We start from the raw sequence: 19,570 nt of genomic DNA, 5'->3' as shown, positions 1-19,570 counted from the left end.
CGGGTCTCGAACCCGCGGACTCAGGCCATCCACTCACCTCAGCCTCCCAAGGCGCGGGATGACAGGCTGAGCCACCGAGCCCGGCTGAGAAGTGTTTTCATGAGATCATTTTCTTTATTACATTTATGTTATTGTCATTAATAGAGTGATACAGAGAGGCCCACAGCTATTTATTTTACATTATGTATAGACCCACTGATCAGCTGAAAGCGTAGTATGTTCCCTGGAAAGAGCTTCGAGATGGGTTTTTCCAATATGTCCAACTCATAATTCTGTGAGTCGTGAGTTACACATCAAGCAGTCTAGGGACAGGGCTGCATCTTTTTTTTTTCCTTTGAGTCAGAATCTCACTCTGTCACCCAGGCTGGAGCACAGTGGCACGCTCACAGCCACCGGAGCCTCGATTATAGACATGAGCCATAGTGCCTGGCTTTATGTGTTCTTTCTTAGACACACTCGCCAGCTTCTCCTACTTTATTGTGCGTTAGAATTCACATGTCATTCAAAATATAAATTCACATTTTTTTTTTTTTTTAACTTTAGGAGCAAAATAACGATTTCCCACAGTAGCTCTGAGTACCCAACACTTTGTGAGGCAACTTTGGAACATAACTGTTATACACAGTGGTACTCCACGGTCACATATATTTTTTTTCTTTTTATCAGGTCGACTAGAAGATCAATATATCATTAGATTTATGAAAGAGAAGCTAAGATCAATGCCTTGCAGGAATCAAGGTTACGTTTTGGATGGATTCCCGAAGACCTATGATCAAGCCAAAGACCTGTTCACTCGTAAGTTGGAGCGTTCCTTTGATTTTGAGTATTTATATTTAGAGAACTTGCAACTCTATTGTTCGGAGAAATAGTCACTCAATTAAAACGAAAGATTGGAGAGACTATTTGTTCATGTATTTTCTTTTTTTTTAAAGTTGCTCAGGCTGGAGGGCGGTGGCACGCTCCCGGCCACCGCAGCCTCGACCTGCTGGGCTCCGGCGATCCTTCCGCCTCAGCCTTCCGAGTAGCTGGAACTACAGGCATGCACCACCACGCCCGGCTGATTTTTTGATGTATTGTAGAGATGAGGTCTCGCCAAGTTGCCCAGGCTGGTCTTGAATCCATGAGCTCAGGCAATCCTCTCACCTCGGCCTCCCAAAGTGCTGGGATTATAGGCGTGAGCCACCACGCCTGTTTATGTATTTTCAAGTCTTCCCTTTCATTAGATGTAGCCTTTTCCATGCCAGCCCATAAAATCTTATTACCTGCATCCACTCGAAAGCAGCTCTTTTGAGGCTGGATGCAGTGGCTCGTACCTATCATCTCAGCCCTCAGAGAGGCCAAGGGAAGAGGATTGCTTCAGCTCAGGAGCTGGAGACCAGCCAGGGCAACACAGCAAGCGCTCGTCTCTGCAAAAACAAAAAGGAAATAAAAAAATGTAGCCAGGAGTGGTGGCACACATCTCTAGTCCCAGCTTGTCGGGAGACCGAAGTGGAAGGACTGCCTGAGCCCAGGAGGCCGAGGCTGCAGTGAGCCATGACTGTGCCACTGCAATCCAGCCTGACAGATTGAGACCCTGACTCAAAACAAAAAACTTGATGCCCGTTGCCTAGTGACACTCCTTTTCTCTGCCTCCTGGCCATCACCATCCCACTCGTGCATTCTGAGGATCTGACGACCCTAAGTGCCTCGTCTGAGTGGGGTCCCGCAGTATTTGTCTTCCTATGACAGACTCGTTGTGCACAGCCTAATGTCGACGAGGCTTACCCTTGTTGCACGTGACAGCATTTTCTTCTTTTTTAAGGCCGTATAGTTTTCCGTTAGATGTCTCCACCATGCTTTCTTTATCCAGGCAACTGTCAACAGACATTTCTAAAATACATGTTCTGTTTTACAGCTGGTTTTCCCTAGTGATTCCTACCTATATTTGATTTTTGGGGGGTTGCACTGCACAGTCATAATATGTTAATGAACACTATGGTGACTGTTTTGTTTTATTAGACGAAGATGAGGAGGAGGAAGAAGAAATCAGAGGCAAAATGTTTCCCTTTGATAAGTTAATTATACCTGGTAAGTTTAAGATATTTCTCCAAGATCACATTTATTATTTATTTATTTATGTTGTGTCGGAATCTCACTGCCACCCAGACTGGAGGGCAGCGACACGCTCACGGCCACCGCAGCCTCAACCTGCTGGGCTCAGGCGATCCCTCCGAGTCAGCCTTCCCTGTCGCCGGAACCACGGGCGCGCACCACCATGCCCGGCTAATTTTTTGATTTATTGTAGACGAGGTCTGGCCAAGTGGCCCAGGCTGCTCTCGAACCCCTAGACTCAGGCGATCCTCTCACCTCTACCTCCCAAAGTGTTGGGTTCACAGGCGTGAGCCACCGCTCTGGCTCAAGATCACATATAAAGGAATGCTGTTTGATATCTGTTTTGGAGTTTAGTGAAGTACGCTTTTCTTTTTTTAGGAAAAAAGCAAAAGATACACTCACGCACAAACTTGCAAACGAGAGAACACACTGGGGGTAAACACCACGGATATGCAAGTTCGGAAATGAATAGAAATCCCTGGGAGGACTTCTCCGTTTCCACTGCCCTCTCCTGCGACAAAGCAAAGGATAGCGGATCTGTGGAGGCCAGGCCTAGGGTCCCCACAGCTCCTTACCCTAGAGAGAGAGGCTGGGATTGTTGCTAGCCGTGCCAGCCTCTCTTCCAGAAGACCCTTGGAGCCTGGGTTGAGAATTTCAGTCCACAGCTGTCTCCAGGAAGTTGTAGTCCGTGGCATATTTACACAGAGGTTTCCCACAGTACTTCCTGCAAGGAGAGCATAGACAACTTGTCCCATGCAGCAAGATCTACTTAGCACCGAGCAGGCGTTTCTTGGGACCTTGCTGTGAACTTTACAGAGTGTTTTTCATCAGTTTGCGTGGGGTGTCTCATAGGAAGCCATTCTGGGTCTTATGGTCAACACAGAACAGTTATTTTCAGCAACTCCGTGCAAGCCTGTAACTAAAAAGGGCTGACTCACTGATATCGAGTCCCAGGGAGTCAGTTCACGGCCGCTATCACTTCCTCCCTTGGTCCAGGTGCAGCTTGCGGAGAAGCTTCTGGAAACCTAAGACCACCAGATCGTAGCCACCCTCGAGGGTGAATCTTTTTTTTTTTTTTTTTTTTGAGTCAGAGTGTCACTCTGTCATCCGGGCTGGAGTGCAGGGGCACGCTGCTCCCGGCCACCACAGTCTCGACCTACCAGGCTCAGGCGATCCTTCCGCCTCATCCTTCCAAGTAGCTGAGGCTGCAGGAGTGCGCCACCACGCCCGGCTAATTTTTTGATTTATTGTAGAGACGAGGTCTCACCAAGTTGCCTAGGCTGGTCTCAAACCCATGGGCTCAGGCAATCCTCCCGCCTCAGCCTCCTGGGATTATAGGCATGAGCCACTGGGTAGCCCTCCCTTAATTATGCGACGCAAACATGTTGAAGACCTCATCTACCTGGAATGTTTAGTCTGTTGTTAGTATAATACCCTGTTCCCAAGAATTGCCTTTATTGTCTATCTTCCTGAAAGAAATGAGGGTGCTGTCTTATATGTACCTGTGGGATTTTAGCTGATACAAAGAACTGAGTGACACCATGGAAAGAGGCATGCCATTGGAAGAATGCGTCACTTAAATTTCCTGAGAGAAGGGAGCATCTCATGGGGCGTGCCAGGTTGGTTGGAAGGCAGAAGCAGGAAAGAGGGGAAGGTCTAGGTCAAGGCCTTTACTGGGTTTCTGTGGGAAAGGCAAGGCAGGCCAGAGTAAACAGCTTAGCACGGGCTGGTTTGAACTATAAGGGTGGTCCCCTGTGGCCTGGTTGTGGGATAATTTAGGGCAAGGGCGACACTGGCTCAGTGTGTGACATTTAGAGAATGGTAGCTTGCATAGGAGAGGGGTCCTCCCAGGTAAGCTGTGTACTGGTTTCAGGTACAGCCTAGTTCTGGGAGGGACAGTCTCTCACAGGTCTGTAAGGATCCTTCCAGGTGTCAAAGCATCAGAAGACACAGAAAAAAAAAACAGCAACATAATTAATACAGGTGTCCATGCTTGACTCGAGTGATGAAAGCTTCCCATTCCCGGTGGTAATTCTCTCTCATTGATCAACCGTTGTATTTTACCACTGATGTGAGTCTATGCCAGTCTGGTTCTTTCCAGATCTTCTAGTCGAAGGAGACAAGTTCAAAGTTGTACCTACCTGAAGAATTTGAAAAAAATCTGTTACAGCGTAGATTTTCACATGACTCTGGATAGCCACATACAGTGACTTCCTGACCAAGTACAATCTTACCAAGCAGAAATCTGTTACTAGCTATCCAGTTAGCTTGTAAATTGGGACAGTAGATGTTCTGAAAAATTATTCCAAGATGTTTCAAAATCCTGAAGTTCTTGCTGAATTGTAACGAGAATGAAGGGACATTTAAAAAAAAAAAATCATCTAATGGGAAGTATATTTTATCATATTAAAATTATTTGAAAATTAGAAAGCCAAGGATGTTACTCATTATTTGCAATGTTTGATTAACTGGAATCTTCTATCTCCCAATCGCTCTGGGGAAAAAAATAATAAATTTCGAAATTCTTAGATTATTAACAGAATTGATGTGTTTTCTCGCAAATAAGCGTCAAGTTAAGGATAACATTTTTTAAAGAAGTTAGTAAGTCTTCATTTAAATGTCTGATGCCACAGGGCTTAAATGGATTCAATTTCCTGTAAATTTACGGACATAATTTTGACTTCAGGACTATACCAGCATTTGGGTGTTCAGCTGTCTCCCTTCCTCTCCAAAATGTAGATGCTCATGAAAATCAAATCTTACAGTCTTACCAAGCAGAAATCTGTTGCTTGATATCCACAGTTAGCCCACACCAGGACAGTCGGTGTTCTGAAAAATTATCCTGCGATGCTTCAAAATCCTAAAGTTCTTGCTAAATCATAAAAAGAATGAATGAACATTTTAAAAAAATCATCTAGTGGGAAGTAGATTTTGTCATACTAAAATTCTTTGAAAATTAGAGAATTAGGAAATTAGAAAGATGAACAAAACAGGTGGAAATAGCGGTAGTTGGCCGGGCGCGATGGCTCACTTCTGCAACCCTAGCACTTTGGGAGGCCAAGGTAGGAGAATTGGTTGAGCCCAGGAGTTCAAGACCAGCCCGGACAACATAGCGAGATCCTTTTCTCTACAGGAAAAAGAAAGAAAGAGAGAGAGAGGGAGAGAAAGGAAGACAGGAAGGAAGGAAGGAAGGGAGGGAGGGAGAGAAAAAAAGAAAGAGAGAAAGAAAAAATTAGTGGGGTGTGGTGGTGCATGCTTGTAGTTCCATCTGCCTGGGAGGCTGAGGCAGGAGGATCACCTAAACCTAGAAAGTCAAGGCTGTGGTGAGCCATGGCTATGCCACTGCACTCCAGTCTGGGTAACAGACTGAGATCCCAAATAAAATAATAATAACAATAATAGTGTTGGGCACGGTGGTTCACTCCTATCATCCCAGCACTTTGGGAAGCAAAGGCAAGAGGATTGCCTGAGCCCAGGGGCTCGAGGCCAACCTGGGCAATTTGGCAAGACCTCATCTCTACAATAAGCCAAAAACGAATTAGCCAGGTGTGGTGGCACTTGCTTGTGGTTCTAGCTACTTGGGAGGGTGAGTCGGAAGGATCTCCTGAGTCCAGCAGGTTGAGACTGTGGTGGCCATGAGTGTGCCACTGCACTCCAGCCTGGGAGACAGAGTAAAATTCCGACCAAAAAGCCTCAAAAAACAAAAAAAAATTAGCCAGGAGTGGTGGCGTGCACCTGAGATTCCAGCTACTCGGGAGGCTGAGGCAGAAGGATCACCTGAGCCCGGGAGATTGAGGCTGCGGTGGCCGTGAGCATGCCACTGCACTCCAGCCTGGGTGACAGACTGAGACTTTAATGCAAAAATAATAATAATAATAATAATAATAATAATCATAGTAGCATAATCCGAATTTTAAGAATTTATAGAATCTTATTGTACAAACCCAGTCCTCAACACACATGGCAGGCCATGCTCACGCGTGTTCTACACGCCTCATGGACACACCCTCCTGTGGGCTCTTCCCAGTATACTTATCTTTCTCACCCACTCAAGAAAGTTCAAGTCAATGATCAAGAATGCAAGTCAATGAGAATGGCGTTATTATGTGATGAACCAGTACAATTTTCGAATAAAAAAATCGTCCCTAGGTTCTGTCGGGCTGATAGGTAGTAAGCTATTTGCGATGTTCTTGGCCGCTGGTCCAGGCACAGCGCATGCTGGTCCTGTGGTGGGGAGCACCCGAGAACAGCAACGATATTGGCAAATTTCTTTCACTCTTGAATCTCTCATTCACTCAACAAACATCACTGGGTTTGTACCAGAAACTGGAGAAACAGCTGCTTTCAGAGGTTAAAAGAAACCACAGGCCGGACTCAGTGGCTCAGTCTGTCATCCCAGCACTTTGGGAGGCCAAGGTGAGTGGATGGCCTGAGCCCACAGGTTCGAGACCAGCCCGGGCAACTTGGCGAGACCTCATCTCTACAATAAAATAAAAAATTAGCCAGGCATGGTAGCGTGCACCTGTAGTTCCGGCTACTTGGAAGGCTGAGGCGGAAGGATCGTCGGAGCCTAGCAGGTGGACACTGGGGTGGCCGTGAACGTGCCACTGCACTATGTCCTGGGCGACGGAGTGAGACGCCAACTCAAAAAAAAAAAAGAAATCCCAGGTGGGTAAAATGATCATCATCATGAATGTGATCCACGTTATCAGATCTCATAAGTGTGGACCATGTTGTCCAGTGTCACTGAGGAAGGAGCTGGATCCATGAAAACTGGATTCCAAGGCCAATCCTGTTTGTATGAAACCGGCAAGTCGGCCATCAAGGCATTTTGCTCATTGTCATGGCTCTCTTTGGGAGCCTGTGATGCTTGTGCTGGAAAAGGGGCAATATAAGGGTTGACCAGGAAGCCGAGGGCATCACGGGACTGTCAGAGATTTGCTCTTTATGACTTCTGCTGCTCTTAATAGTAGGAAGGGAGGGAGGGGGGAGGGAAGGAAAGAAGAAACATAGATGGCACCAAATACTGATGGGTTGGGCCTCATAGGGTGGTCTCGGGAAACAGGGCATGCATGTATTCGTCCCCCATGCGAGGCCAAGAGGCCCAAGGGACAGGCCATGTGTGGCAGCGGAGGTCCTGGCCGGCCCTGGCGTTGGGTTGGGAGCGCCAGCCTTCACCGCGCCCTGCAAGCTGGCATCACCGTGTTGTGCCAACTTGGCCCTTCTCCTCCCCAGAATTTGTGTGTGCTCTGGACGCTTCCGATGAGTTTCTGAAGGAGCGGGTGATCAACCTTCCTGAGAGCTTCGTGGCGGGGACCCACTACAGCCAGGACCGATTCCTCCGGGCTCTGAGCAACTATCGGGACATCAATACCGAAGATGAGACGGTCCTCAACTATTTTGACGAAATCGAAGTCCACCCGATCCATATTGGTACGAGAGGAATTCGAGGGTACTGTCAGCGTTGAGAGCCAGGCCCCGACGCCAATCCTGGCGCGTGTCTGCCTGAGACTGAGGGCCGGGAAATGGGGGTGTGTGACCACGGGGAGTGTGACCGTGGGGGTGTGTGACCATGGGGGTGACCGCAGGGGTAACCGTGGGGACATGTGGCCGTGGGACCGTGGGGGGTTGTGATATGGGGGAATTGTGACCACGGGAGACGTGTGACTGTGGGGAGTATGACCATGGGGGCGTGTAGCCGTGGGAGCGTGTGACCCAGGGATAACTGTGGGGGTGTGTGACTGTGGGGGGAGGTGTGACCTTGGGGGGTGTTTGAGCATTGGGCATAGGAAACCACAGTATAAACAGGGCACTCAGGTCAGGCATGGTAGCGCATGCCTATAATCCCAGCATTTTGGGAGGCCGAGGTGAGAGGATTGCCTGAGCCCCACGGGTTCGAGACCAGCCTGGGCAACTTGGCGAGACCTCATCTCTACAATAAATCAAAAAATTAGCCGGGCATGGTGGTGCCTGTAGTTCCAACTACTTGGAAGGCTGAGGTGGAAGGATCACCTGAGCTCAACAGGTTGAGGCTACGGTGGCCGTGAGCAGCGTGCCACTGCACTCCAGCCTGGGCGACAGAATGAGATTCTGACTCAAAAAACAAAAACAAAAACAGGACACTCCTCCTGGGGAGTCATTTTACATAAGGATTTGGTGGGGGGGCTTATTATATAAAAAATATGAGTCTATTATGAAGTCAAATGGCACATTGGCATTTTATTTATTTATCTATCTGTTTTTTTATTTTGGAGTCAGAGCCTCACTCTGTCGCCCAGGCAGGAGTGCAGTGGCATGCTCCTGGTCACCGCAGCCTCAACCTGCTGGGCTCAGGTGGTCCTTCTGCCTCAGCCTTCCAAGTAGCTGGAACCACAGGTGTGTGCCACCACTCACTTTTGGCTATTTTTTTTTTTTTTTGAGTCAGAGGTCTTGCCATGCTGCTCACGCTTGTCTCAAACCCCTAGGCTCAGGCAATCCTCTTGCCTCCACCCAAATGGCTCGGATTTACTTTTTTTATTTTTATTTTTATTTTATTTTTGATTTTTGAGTTGGAGTCTCACTCTGTCGCCCAGACTGGAGTGCAGTGACATGCTCACGGCCACCACAACCGTGACCTACTGGGCTCCGGCGATCGTTCCGCCTCGGCCTTCCAAGTAGCCGGAACTACAGGCGTGCGCCACCATGCCCGGCTAATTTTTTGATTTATTGTAGATATAAGGCTTCACCAAGTTGCCCATGCTGGTGTCGAACCTGTGGACCCAGGCAATCCTCTCACCTTGGCCTCCCAAAGTGCTGGGATTACAGGCGTGAGCCACCGCGCCCAGCACATTGACATTCATTTTAAAGGACACTTCAAACCACTGTGGGTTTGCTCCTGACCGCTTTGGGCCATTCCCTCAGGTGCCTTGGGGACAGCGTTCCTTCCCCGTGGCATTGCCAGGCACTGGCGCTCTCCAGGAGACCCTCCTGGCTGTTAGATGGGGAAGCCCCAGAGTCACCCCAAGAAGCAAATGCTCCGGACTGCATTCCTCCTTGTTGCCTTTGAAGATGACTCAGAGCCAGCACATGGCAAGCTCTCCGTCAACGTGACCTTGACACAACCTCACTGGTATCAGGACTGTTCCCCGCCCCAGATCTCAGCTCTCATAGCTGTCTGTGCTGCCTGGGCTTGGAAAGCCTCTGAACTTCCTTTCTGGGTTTCTGGATCTTGATGCCAACTCCTCCTCAGGGCTTGGGGAAAATTAACCAGCCCCTGTCTGGCCGAAGCTTCCTAGCCAGGCCCACGCTCTGGGCTCCCAGGGCTCCCCTGTATCCCAACAGCCAGATGGAACAGCATTTGGTCCCTCCTGGAGTATTGGGAGGCTTAGAGCTAAGGAGTAATGTCAGCCAGAGGCAGGAGATCTGATTCCAGTTCTGTAACCTCAGTTTTCTCATCTGGGAAATGGGAAAGTAGCCAGGCTTGTAGTGTTGTTTCAACCAACAGGGATGAGATATACAGATGCCTGCATGCCGGAAATTCCACAAGTGATCACTTTATTCCTACTACCGGCACTAAGGCATAAAGTGATGTGCTGTTTAGAAATACACAAGTAGCGGCTGGGTTCGGTGGCTCAGTCTGTAATCCCACGCTTTGGGAGGCTGAGGTGAGTGGATGGCCCGAGCCCACGGGTTCGAGACCCGCCTGGGCAACTTGGCGAGACCTCGTCTCTACAATAAATCAAAAATCAGCCGGGCGTGGTAGCGCACGCCTGTAGTTCCGGCTACTCGGAAGGCTGAGGCGGAAGGGTCGCCGGAGCCCAGCAGGTCCAGGCTGCGGTGGCCGGGAGCGGCCACTGCCCTCCAGTCTGGGCGACAGAGTGAGACTCCAACTCAAAAAAAAAGAAATATACAAGTAGCAAAATTTATACACCTGCAAATTCTTCCCTGTTGCGTGCCCTTGGCAGTGACTGGGTTCTGCCCTCCTCTGCCATATTTCAGCACGTTCATGTTTCTGGGGTAAAAACCAAGGATTCTGCAGCGCCCAGTTTGGAAGTCAGTTTATGCTATTCAGAGAGCTGAGAAATGAACACATTTCAGAGAAATCGTGACGTCATCTTTTCAGCAAAGCCCCCAAGATGATTTGCACAGAGATCAGGAGAAGCCCCAGGGAGGAATCAGAGGGAGGAACGAACGAGTGGCCGCTGTGTGGCTGCCTCATTCCGAGACAGCCCCTCTGGCCTCATGTCCACACTGGCAACTGGGGAGGGGAGAGACAGGCCAAAAGGATGGGTGGGGGCGGGGTATGAAACCCGGGAATACAGCGCCACCTCGGAAGGCTCTGGAACGGGGCCCTCGGAGGATGCCGGGGACCCCATGCCAGGGAGGTGCCGGACTCCACTTCTCCCTCCGTGTTTCCGCTGTCTTCTGTCTCTCAAGACCAGCGTTCTCTCCCTCCTCTCTGGTCCACGGGTGGCTTGAGGTCGCCCCCAAAGCCCCAGATTGCCCCTGTCAGCCCTGCCCAGCGCTGACTCGACATTCCACCCATGCCCACCTCCCTCGAAGGGCAACACAGTTGGGTCAGGTGCCCACCCTGGTCTCATCAGCAGTCTCCCACTCCAGGGACGGGAGGAAGATTGCTGGGGGTGGGGGTGGAGGACCGTTCCCATGAGCATCTTCTCCAAGATGTTTTAGGGCACTTAGTGACATCAGGGTTGTAACTGATCAGAATAATCAGGGCGAAATACATGTAAACATCTCAGGTCAGGCGATGAGGACGGACCAGAGAGATGTGACCTGGGTTGGGAGGGGAATTGGTGGGTGTTTTGTTTATTTGTTTGTTTTTGAAAGGCTTGCTTCCACTCGCCAGCCAATGCGCTGGCTCTGCTCCTCCCCTCTTCCCAAACGAAAACCTTCTAGAATCGGTCAAGTCATACAAACATGGGAGGGGTGGGCACAGCAGTGGCAAGAAGTGGGCACAGCAGCGGCTGTGGATGAGAGTGGGGCAAGCAACGACCCAGAGAAAAGTCTGGAAGGGCTCAGTGCCAAACTGCGTCTGCTGCACCCTGCTCACGGCCACCACAGCCTCGACCTGCTGGGCTCCGGCGATCCTTCCGCCTCAGCCTTCCATAATTTTTTTATGAGTTGAAAACGTACGGCAGGCACAGCAGTTCGTGCCTGTCATCCCAGCACTTCGGGAGGCGGAGGCGAGAGGATGGCATGAGCCCAGGCGTTCGAGACCAACCCGGGCAACTTCGAAGCAGATGCCTTCCAAGCAAACCCAAGAGAGCGATGATTTATCATTTCGGTGACTTTGTAGCAAGCTCGTTGTTTATCAAGTCGGTTTTCTTCTTCTTTTTCTCTTTGTTCTTGATATTAACAGGAGTAAGATATTTTGAAGTTTAGACTTTTCCCTCTTTAGGGTAGGCTGACTAAAATGGTTAATTTTTTTTTTTTTTTTTTGAGTTGGAGTCTCACTCTGTCACCCAGACTGGAGGGCAGTGGCACGTTCCTGGCCACCACAGCCTCGACTTGCTGGGCTCTAGCGATCCTTCTGCCTCAGCCTTCCAAGGAGCTGGAACTACAGGCCCGCGCTACCACGCCTGGCTAATTTTTGACTTATTGTGGAGGTGAGGTCTCGCCAAGTTGCCCAGGTGGTCCTTGAACCTGCGGGCTCAGGCAGTCCACTCACCACGGCCTCCCAAAGTGCTGAGCCACCAAGCCCAGCCAATTGTTTTTTTTTTTTAAATCAGTGTCACTCTTTCACCCAGGCTGGAGTGCAATGGCACGCTGCTCAGAGTCACCACAGCCTCGACCTGCTGGGCTCAGGCGATCCTTCCGCCTCAGCCTTCCATAATTTTTTTGTGAATTGAAAATGTACGCCAGACACAGCAGTTCATGCCTGTCATCCCAGCACTTTGGGAGGCGGAGGCGAGAGGATGGCACAAGTCCAGGAGTTCGAGACCAACCTGGGCAACCTGGTGAGACCTCGTTTCCACAATAAATCAAAAACATTAGCCGGGCGTGGTGGCACGCACCTGTAGTTCAAGCTACTTGAAAGGCTGAGGTGGGAGGAACACCTGAGCCCAGGAGGCAGGGGCTGCAGTAGCTGTGAGCGTGGCACTACACTCCAGCCTGGGGAACAGACGCTAACTCAAAAAAAGAAAAAAGAAAGAAAGAAAAGAAGAGAAAATGTATCCCAGAGTCCTTGATTCTCAGAAACAGAAAACAGAAGGAACCTCGGGGTGATCCCAGCTGGCCTCCAACAAAAACCTCTTCTCAGTCCCTGTCTTTGCTTGTATACTTCCAGGGACAGAGAGCTCATTTCTTTTTTTTTTTCAGATGATCCATTCCCCCATCCACCCACTCAAATCAACAGTGCTTGTTAGAACTCAGAGCCCCAAGTCCAAATCTTCCTACTTGTGACTCCCAGACTCTGGTCTGAGAAGAAACCCTGAACCATGCCGGCAATTCGGAAAGAAAACCCCCATGTGGTAATTTACAGAACTGACTGTCACAAGTGTAGGGTGATAACGAATTTTCCCCATCGCTGGCAGCCTAGAATATAAGTGTGTGTCGGTCTCTCTCCCGGTATTTAAAGATGTCGGGAAACTCGAAGATGCCCAGAATAGACTTGCCATCAAACAGCTCATCAAAGAGATTGGGGAGCCCCGAAATTACGGCTTGACGGACGAAGAGAAGGTAGAGGAGGAGCGGAAAGCAGCGGGGGAGCGCCTGGCCAGGGAGGCCGCCGAGGAAGAAGAACGCCAGCGCCACGAGGCCGTGGAGATGGCAGAGCGGGTGGCTCGCTGGGAGGAGTGGGTGAGTGGGGGGCGTGTGTGTCTGCGTGTCGGAGACGCGGGGGGATGCCTGGCCGCGCCATTTGGGCCAGTTCCACTCCCCTCCTGCTCTAGGGAAACGTCCTAGGGATATCCCCAACACGTTTTCGTTTTGGTCACCTGTACCATTTTTTTAAAAAAAGGATAGCCATGTCTTTTGCTTGGTATGAACAAGAGCTAGCCAATGTCAGTAGTATGCATGATACATATCGGCTGGGCGCGGTGGCTCACGCCTGTCATCCCAGCACTTTGGGAGGAGGAGGCGAGAGGGTCACCTGAGCCCAAGGTTCGAGACCAGCCTGGGCAACTTGGTGAGACCTCGTCTGTACAATAAATCAAAAAATTAGCCAGACATGGTGGCATGTGCCTGTAGTTCCAGCTACTTGGAAGGCTGAAGCAGAAGGATCACCGGAGCCCAGCAGGTCGAGGCTGAGGTGGCCGTGAGCATGCCACTACACTCAAGTCTGGGTGACAGAGTGAGTCTCCGACTCAAAAAAAAAAAAAAAAAAAAATTCCTGTAAATGTGTAACCTGTTTTTTACACGCTGACTTTGTGATTTGACTTGATTTTCCTCCATGACCCATCTAATCTGGGTGGTCGGCCTCATTCTACTCCTCCTGAGTCCCTAGATCACTGAGTCTTGTATATGATTCTGCTTCCAAAAAGAGCACCCAAGGCGGGCTCGGTGGCTCAGCCTGTAATCCCAGCACTTTGGGAGGCTGAGGTGAGTGGATGGCCTGAGCCCGCGGGTTCGAGACCCGCCTGGGCAGCGAGACCTCATCTCTACAATAAATCAAAAAATCAGCCGGGCGTGGTAACACATGCCTGTAATTCCGGCTCATTGTTTTAATATTCATTTTTGTGATCAATGATTTAATGACTTTTTTACAGACACAAATTTTATTAACATGATCCTGTTGGTTAGGCATTGATGTTTCTATTTGTGTTGTGCCTTTTATTTTTTATTTATGCATTTGTTTTTTTAAAGTGTGCTTTTCTTTTTTGAATTTGAATTTGAATTTTTTTTTGAGTTGAAATCTCACTCTGTCACCCAGGCTGGAGGGCAGTGGCATGCTCCCGGCCACCGCAGCCTTGACTTGCTGGGCTCTGACGCTCCTTCTACCTCAGCCTTCCAAGTAGTTGGAGCTACTAGCACGCACCACCACCATGCCTGGCTAATTTTTTTGATTTATTGTAGAGATGAGGTCTCACCAAGTTGCTCAGGCTGGTCTTGAGCCCTTGGGCTAGGCAATTCTCTCACCTCAACCTCCCAGAGTGTTGGGATTATAGGTGTGAGCCACCATGCCCGGCCTTAATTTTTATTTTTTAAAAAATATTTTAAAGATGTGGGGCACGATTCAGGATTAGGTATATAAATGGACATCACACAGATAAAGTTTGATCCTCCCTTTCGTCCCCACTTTGCCTGATTTAAGATCAGGTACCCTTATTGATGTTGTGTTCCATCCCCCACACCCCAGCTGTATCCCACTACTGTCAATCCCTTTCTCGTAGTATTATGGCCAATGTTCAGGGTCTGCTTATGAGTGAATGTTGCACCTTTTCTCTGTCCACGTTTGGACTATGTGTCTTCTTATTATCTTGCAAGAAGTGATCGAGTCGTTTAATAGAAACAGGAATGGCCCCAGTTTGTCTTCCAAGTCATGCTGCTAGAATACAAATCTCACTCCATGCTTTCTGTAGGTATGTAGTCATGTGCCAGCTACTTTCTGTGTCTCAGTTTTTCCATCTGTAAAATGGGGGTGGTGATAATTCTGCGTAGTGTCACTGTGGTGACTGAAGTGTTCCTATGTAAACTACGTAAACAGTGCCTGGCAAACAGTGTGGACTTGCATAATGTACTTGTACTATCCTAACTTTTTTTTTTTCGAGCTGGAGTCTCACTCCGTCGCCCAGGCTGGAGTGCAGTGGCACGCACCCGGCCACTGCAGCCTCGACCTGCCGGGCTCCGGCGATCCTTCCGCCTCAGCCTTCCAGGTAGCCGGAATGACAGGCGCGTGCTACCACGCCCGGCTCATTTTTTATTTATTGTAGAGACGAGGTCTTGCCAAGTTGCCCGGGCGGGTCTCGAACCCGTGGGCTCAGGCAATCCACTCACCTTGGCCTCCCAAAGTGCTGGGATGACAGGCTGAGCCACTGAGCCTGGCCATACTATCCTAACTTTTTATAAAGTTTTGCTCAATTCATCATTTATCTTTTAACAGTACATATGGTGTTTTCTCTGACCACACAAAAGATTTATGCTTATATGAGGTCAAATCCACCAGTCTTTTTCCCACTTTGATTTCTGGGCTTGCTTCTTGCTGAGAAAGTCTTTCTTTGAAACAAGAGATATCATTTAGGACTCTTTCCTTGCAAGTGACAGAAGAGCAAACTCAAAATGACTCGACGGAAATAGATGGATTCACATAACAGAGAAGTCCTGGGACTTGATAGAGCAGTTCCCATGATGTCCCCAAGTACCTGAGGTTTCTGCTCTGCCTTGCCTGGATGGCTTCTAAGACTCCACCTAACGTGCCTGTCACATCACCCGATGTCCTCAACAAGTACCATGGCCAGGAAGTGGCTTATGTCCCACCGAAACCAAACCACTAGGCTGAGAAGAGAGAGTTCTCAAAGCAAGCCTGGAATTATAATTCCCAAGAGCAAGGGTGGCTATTTGCTAAGAAAGGAATGGCTCATGTCACCACCCCAGTTCCCTCCAGACTTTCTAGTGGCACTTCTGTGATTTCCTTTTTTTTCCCCTCTACTTTGCTTCATCTGGGAAGATAGAAATTACTGTGGTATAAGAACTGAGCTGATTTCTCATTTTCCAAGTGACCCAGCCATTATTCTAACATCACTGACATCTTTTCTCTATGCCTGGAAATGCTGTCTTAGTCTTAAGGTGGTGAGCAGTGTCTAAACGCACGCTGGGGTGAACCGGGGTAGAGTGTTCTTCCCTTTCTAACTGTCCATCGGCTTCACTGCCACATGTTCTATTTGTAGAATAAACGGCTAGAGGAAGTGAAAAGAGAAGAAAGAGAATTGCTGGAGGCCCAGTCTATTCCCCTGAGAAACTATCTAATGACCTACGTTATGCCAACTCTTATGCAGGGTCTGAATGAGTGCTGTAAGGTCAGACCGGAGGATCCCGTTGATTTTCTGGTAAGAAATTTAATTTTTAAAAGATATCTGTTTGAAAAGAAAGTATGCCTGAACCTTAACAGAAAACCAGTTGAGACAGAGAAACTGTGTTTCTGATTATTTGAGAAATAGCTTCTAATACATTCACCTCTTAGAAGTGTTTTTGCCTCATTGGCCAAACCCATATAATAAAGTTTTTATGATTCATGTGTAAGTAAAAAAAAATTATGTACTTTTATTTTTATTTTTGAGTCAGGGACCCGCTTTGCTGCCCAGACTGGAGTGCAGTGGCACAATTACAGCTCACCACGGCCTTGACCTTCTGAGCTCAGGCAATCCTCCTGCCTCAGCCTCCTGAGAAAATGGCAGGGCAGGTGCACCCAGCTTTTGAATTTTTTTGTTTTTTGGGGTTTTTTTTTTTGAGTTGGAGTCTCACTCTGTCGCCCAGACTGGAGTGCAGTGGCCGCTCCCGGCCACCGCAGCCTCGACCTGCCGGGCTCCGGCGATCCTTCCGCCTCAGCCTTCTGAGTAGCCGGAATTACAGGTGTGCGTTACCATGCCCGGCTGATTTTTTGCTTTATTGTAGAGATGAGGTCTCGCTGCCCAGGCGGGTCTCGAACTCCTGGGCTTCCCAAAGTGCTGGGATTACCGGAATGAGCCACTGTGCCTGGACTACTTTTATTTATGTATTTTTATTTTTTATTTTTGTTTATTTATTTTAAGTTGGCGTCTCACTCTGTCGCCCAGGCTGGAGTGCAGTGGCATTCTCACGGCCACCCCAGTGTCGACCTACTGAGCTCAGGCGATCCTTCCACATCAGCCTTCCAAGTAGCTGGAACTACAGGACCTGTGCTACCACCCCCAGCTTCTTTTTTACTTATTGCAGAGTCAAGGTCTCGCCAAGTTGCCCAGGCTGGCCTTGAACCCGCGGGCTCAGGCAATCCACTCGCCTCAGCCTCCCAAAGTGCTGGGATTACAGGCTGAGTCACCGAGTATTTTTATTTTTTAGTAGGAGTCTCACTCTGTTGCCCAGACTTGAGTGCAGTGGCATGTTCATGGTCACGCCAAGTTGCCCCGACTGGTCTTGAACCCCTGGGCTCAGGTAATCCTCTCACCACGGCCTCCCAAAGTGCTGGGATTACAGGCGTGAGCCACCATGCTCGGCTTACTTTTATTTTTAAGTTGTAAACGTTACTCGTATAAATATACGACTAATAGAAAATACTTGCAGATTGTTAACTTCTCTGTTTTTTCTTTCAATTGTAGGCAGAATACCTCTTTAAGAACAATCCTGAAATGCAGTGAAATGTAAAGATCTTGGATCACACACCTTAAAGAGCTAGAGATCAACTTATTGTAATTTGAAAAACTGCTTTTAAAAATGCTTTTTCAGTTTTTGGAATTTTTTTTCTGTAAACAAATATTCTGTAAAGTGGAATCATTATAAAAAACTATATGGTGATGAATGACTATTTAATTAAAACTATATTTGAGGCCCAGTGCGGTGGCTCACGCCTGTCATCCCAGCACTTTGGGAGGCCGAGGCAAGAGGACTGCCTGAGCCTAAGGGTTCGAGACCAACCTGGGCGCTCGGCGCGACCTCATCTCTACAACAAATCAAGAAAAATTAGCTGGGCGTGTTGGCGCATGCCTGTAGTTCCAGCTACTTGGAAGACTGAGGCAGAACTACAGGCATGTGCCACCACGCCTGGCTAATTTCTGATTTCTTGTAGAGATGAGGTCTCGCCAAGTTGTGCGGGCTGGTCTCAAACCCCTGGATTCAGGCAGTCCTCTTGCCTTGGACTTCCAAAGTGCTGAATGACAGGCGTGAGCCGCTGTGCCTGGTGTGTTTGTTTTTTAAATGGCAATTATAGTGCGTGGGAAGTAGGTATCATATTGGGACGGAGCATTTGTTAGTGTGCTTGCTGGCTATTTAGGTACCTTCCCTGGAGAGATGGAGAGGCCCACCTTGGAGATATTGCAGGTTGCTTACAGATCACCACAACAAAGCAAATATTGGCTCACACAAATTTTTTTGGTTTCCCAGTGCATAGAAGAGTTATATTTACACTATCCTGTAGCCGATTAAGTGTTCAATATTATTATATCTTAAAAACGTACATAGCTTAATTAAAAATAACGGCTGCTAAAAAATGTGAATGCTAAAATGTTCATCTGAGTCTTCAGTGAGTTGTCATCTTTGTGTTGGTGGAGCGTCTCGCCTTGGTGTTGACGGCTGCTGACTGATCAGGTCGGCGACTGCTGAACGCTGGGGTGGCCATGGCAGTTTCTTGAAGCAGACAACAGTGAAGTCGGCCATATGGATTGACTCTTTCTACAGTGAAAGAGTTCCCTGTAGCACTCCACGCTGCTTGATAGCATTTAACCCACGTTAGAACTCCTGTCAGCTGGGCGCGGTGGCTCACGCCTGTCATCCTAGCACTTTGAGAGGTAGAGGCAAGAGTCTTACCTGAGTCCACGGGTTTGAGACCAGCCTGGACAACCTGGTGAGACCTCATCTCTACAAGAAATCAAATACTAGCCAGACGTGGCGGTGCATACCGGTAGTTCAGCCACTTGGAAGGCTCAAGTGGAAGACTTGCCTGAGCCCAGCAGATCCAGGCTGTGGTGGCTGTGAGCATGCCACCACACTCCAGCCTGGGCGACAGAGTGAGACCATGACTCAAAAAAAGAGAACTTCTTCCAAAATTAAGGTCAATCCTCTCAAACCCTGCCACTGCTTTATCAACTAAGTTTATGTAATATTCTTTTTTTTTTTTTTATCTGCCCAAAGTGCTTCTTCACTGTTTATATATTAAGAGAAGCCATTTCTTAGCCCACATATTCATGCGTCATAGTTCAGGAACACAAGTCAGTGACACGCTGCTCTGTAATTTGTTGGCACTCTGAAAGATATCCGTCTTCTTCATTTCAAAATCTCTCAGGGAATCAATTTCTGCAGAAGTCTCGGCAAGCCTTCTTCCTTGGCTTAAAGACAGCCAAAACCCCCAGGGATACCACAAAGGTCCTAACACCATGAGACTGCAGGCCCTTACCCAGAAGGCCCTGTCAAGCACGGAAGCCATGGTAGTTACCATCCTCAGTTGGTATGTCAACCGCAGCGCCAACGTCCTTCTTGGTGGGTGGCTGACACCACTTCCACGGCGTGCAGGTGCAGAAGAAGAGTGGGTGAGAGGACCCCAGTGTATGTAATATTCAAAACCCTTTGCTGTTATTCCAACAGTGTTCACGGCGTCTTCCCCAGGAATAGATTCCATCTCAAGAAACCACTGTCTCTGCTCATCCAAAAGAAGCAACTTGGCATCTGTTCCAAGTGTTATCATGAGACTGTGGCAATTCAGTCACATCTTTAGTCTCCACTTGTTGTTGTTGTTTTGTTTGTTTTTTTGAGTTGGAGTCTCACTCCATCGCCCAGGCTGGAGCGCAGTGACACACTCACGGCTACTCCAGCGTCAACCTGCTGGGCTCCCACGATCCTTCCACCTCAGCCTTCCAAG

The 19,570-nt window shown here is 48.7% G+C and overlaps 1 protein-coding gene across 1 annotated transcript in view; it reads left to right on the top strand.

Moving 5' to 3' along the window:
• The window catches only part of LOC103275372 (adenylate kinase 7), a gene marked incomplete at its 5' end in the record, with an annotated part of 27,378 nt that extends 10,021 nt beyond the window's left edge, over positions 1 to 17,357 (top strand). Inside the window, 6 exons of the mRNA XM_008072789.1 lie at positions 667 to 795; positions 1,999 to 2,067; positions 7,327 to 7,524; positions 12,668 to 12,888; positions 15,915 to 16,073; positions 17,319 to 17,357. Of these exons, the coding sequence (XP_008070980.1) occupies positions 667 to 795; positions 1,999 to 2,067; positions 7,327 to 7,524; positions 12,668 to 12,888; positions 15,915 to 16,073; positions 17,319 to 17,357 (815 nt within the window). The remainder of the gene's footprint in view (positions 1 to 666; positions 796 to 1,998; positions 2,068 to 7,326; positions 7,525 to 12,667; positions 12,889 to 15,914; positions 16,074 to 17,318) is intronic.
• Between the last annotated feature and the right edge of the window lie 2,213 nt (positions 17,358 to 19,570).

Source organism: Carlito syrichta, unplaced genomic scaffold, assembly GCF_000164805.1.
Source record: "Carlito syrichta isolate Samal-C Ts95f unplaced genomic scaffold, Tarsius_syrichta-2.0.1 Scaffold115607, whole genome shotgun sequence".
In the NCBI taxonomy this organism is placed as follows: Eukaryota; Metazoa; Chordata; class Mammalia; order Primates; family Tarsiidae; genus Carlito; species Carlito syrichta.
The sequence above is the reverse complement of the archived record's forward strand: the minus strand, read 5'-3'. Positions and strand labels throughout refer to the sequence as shown.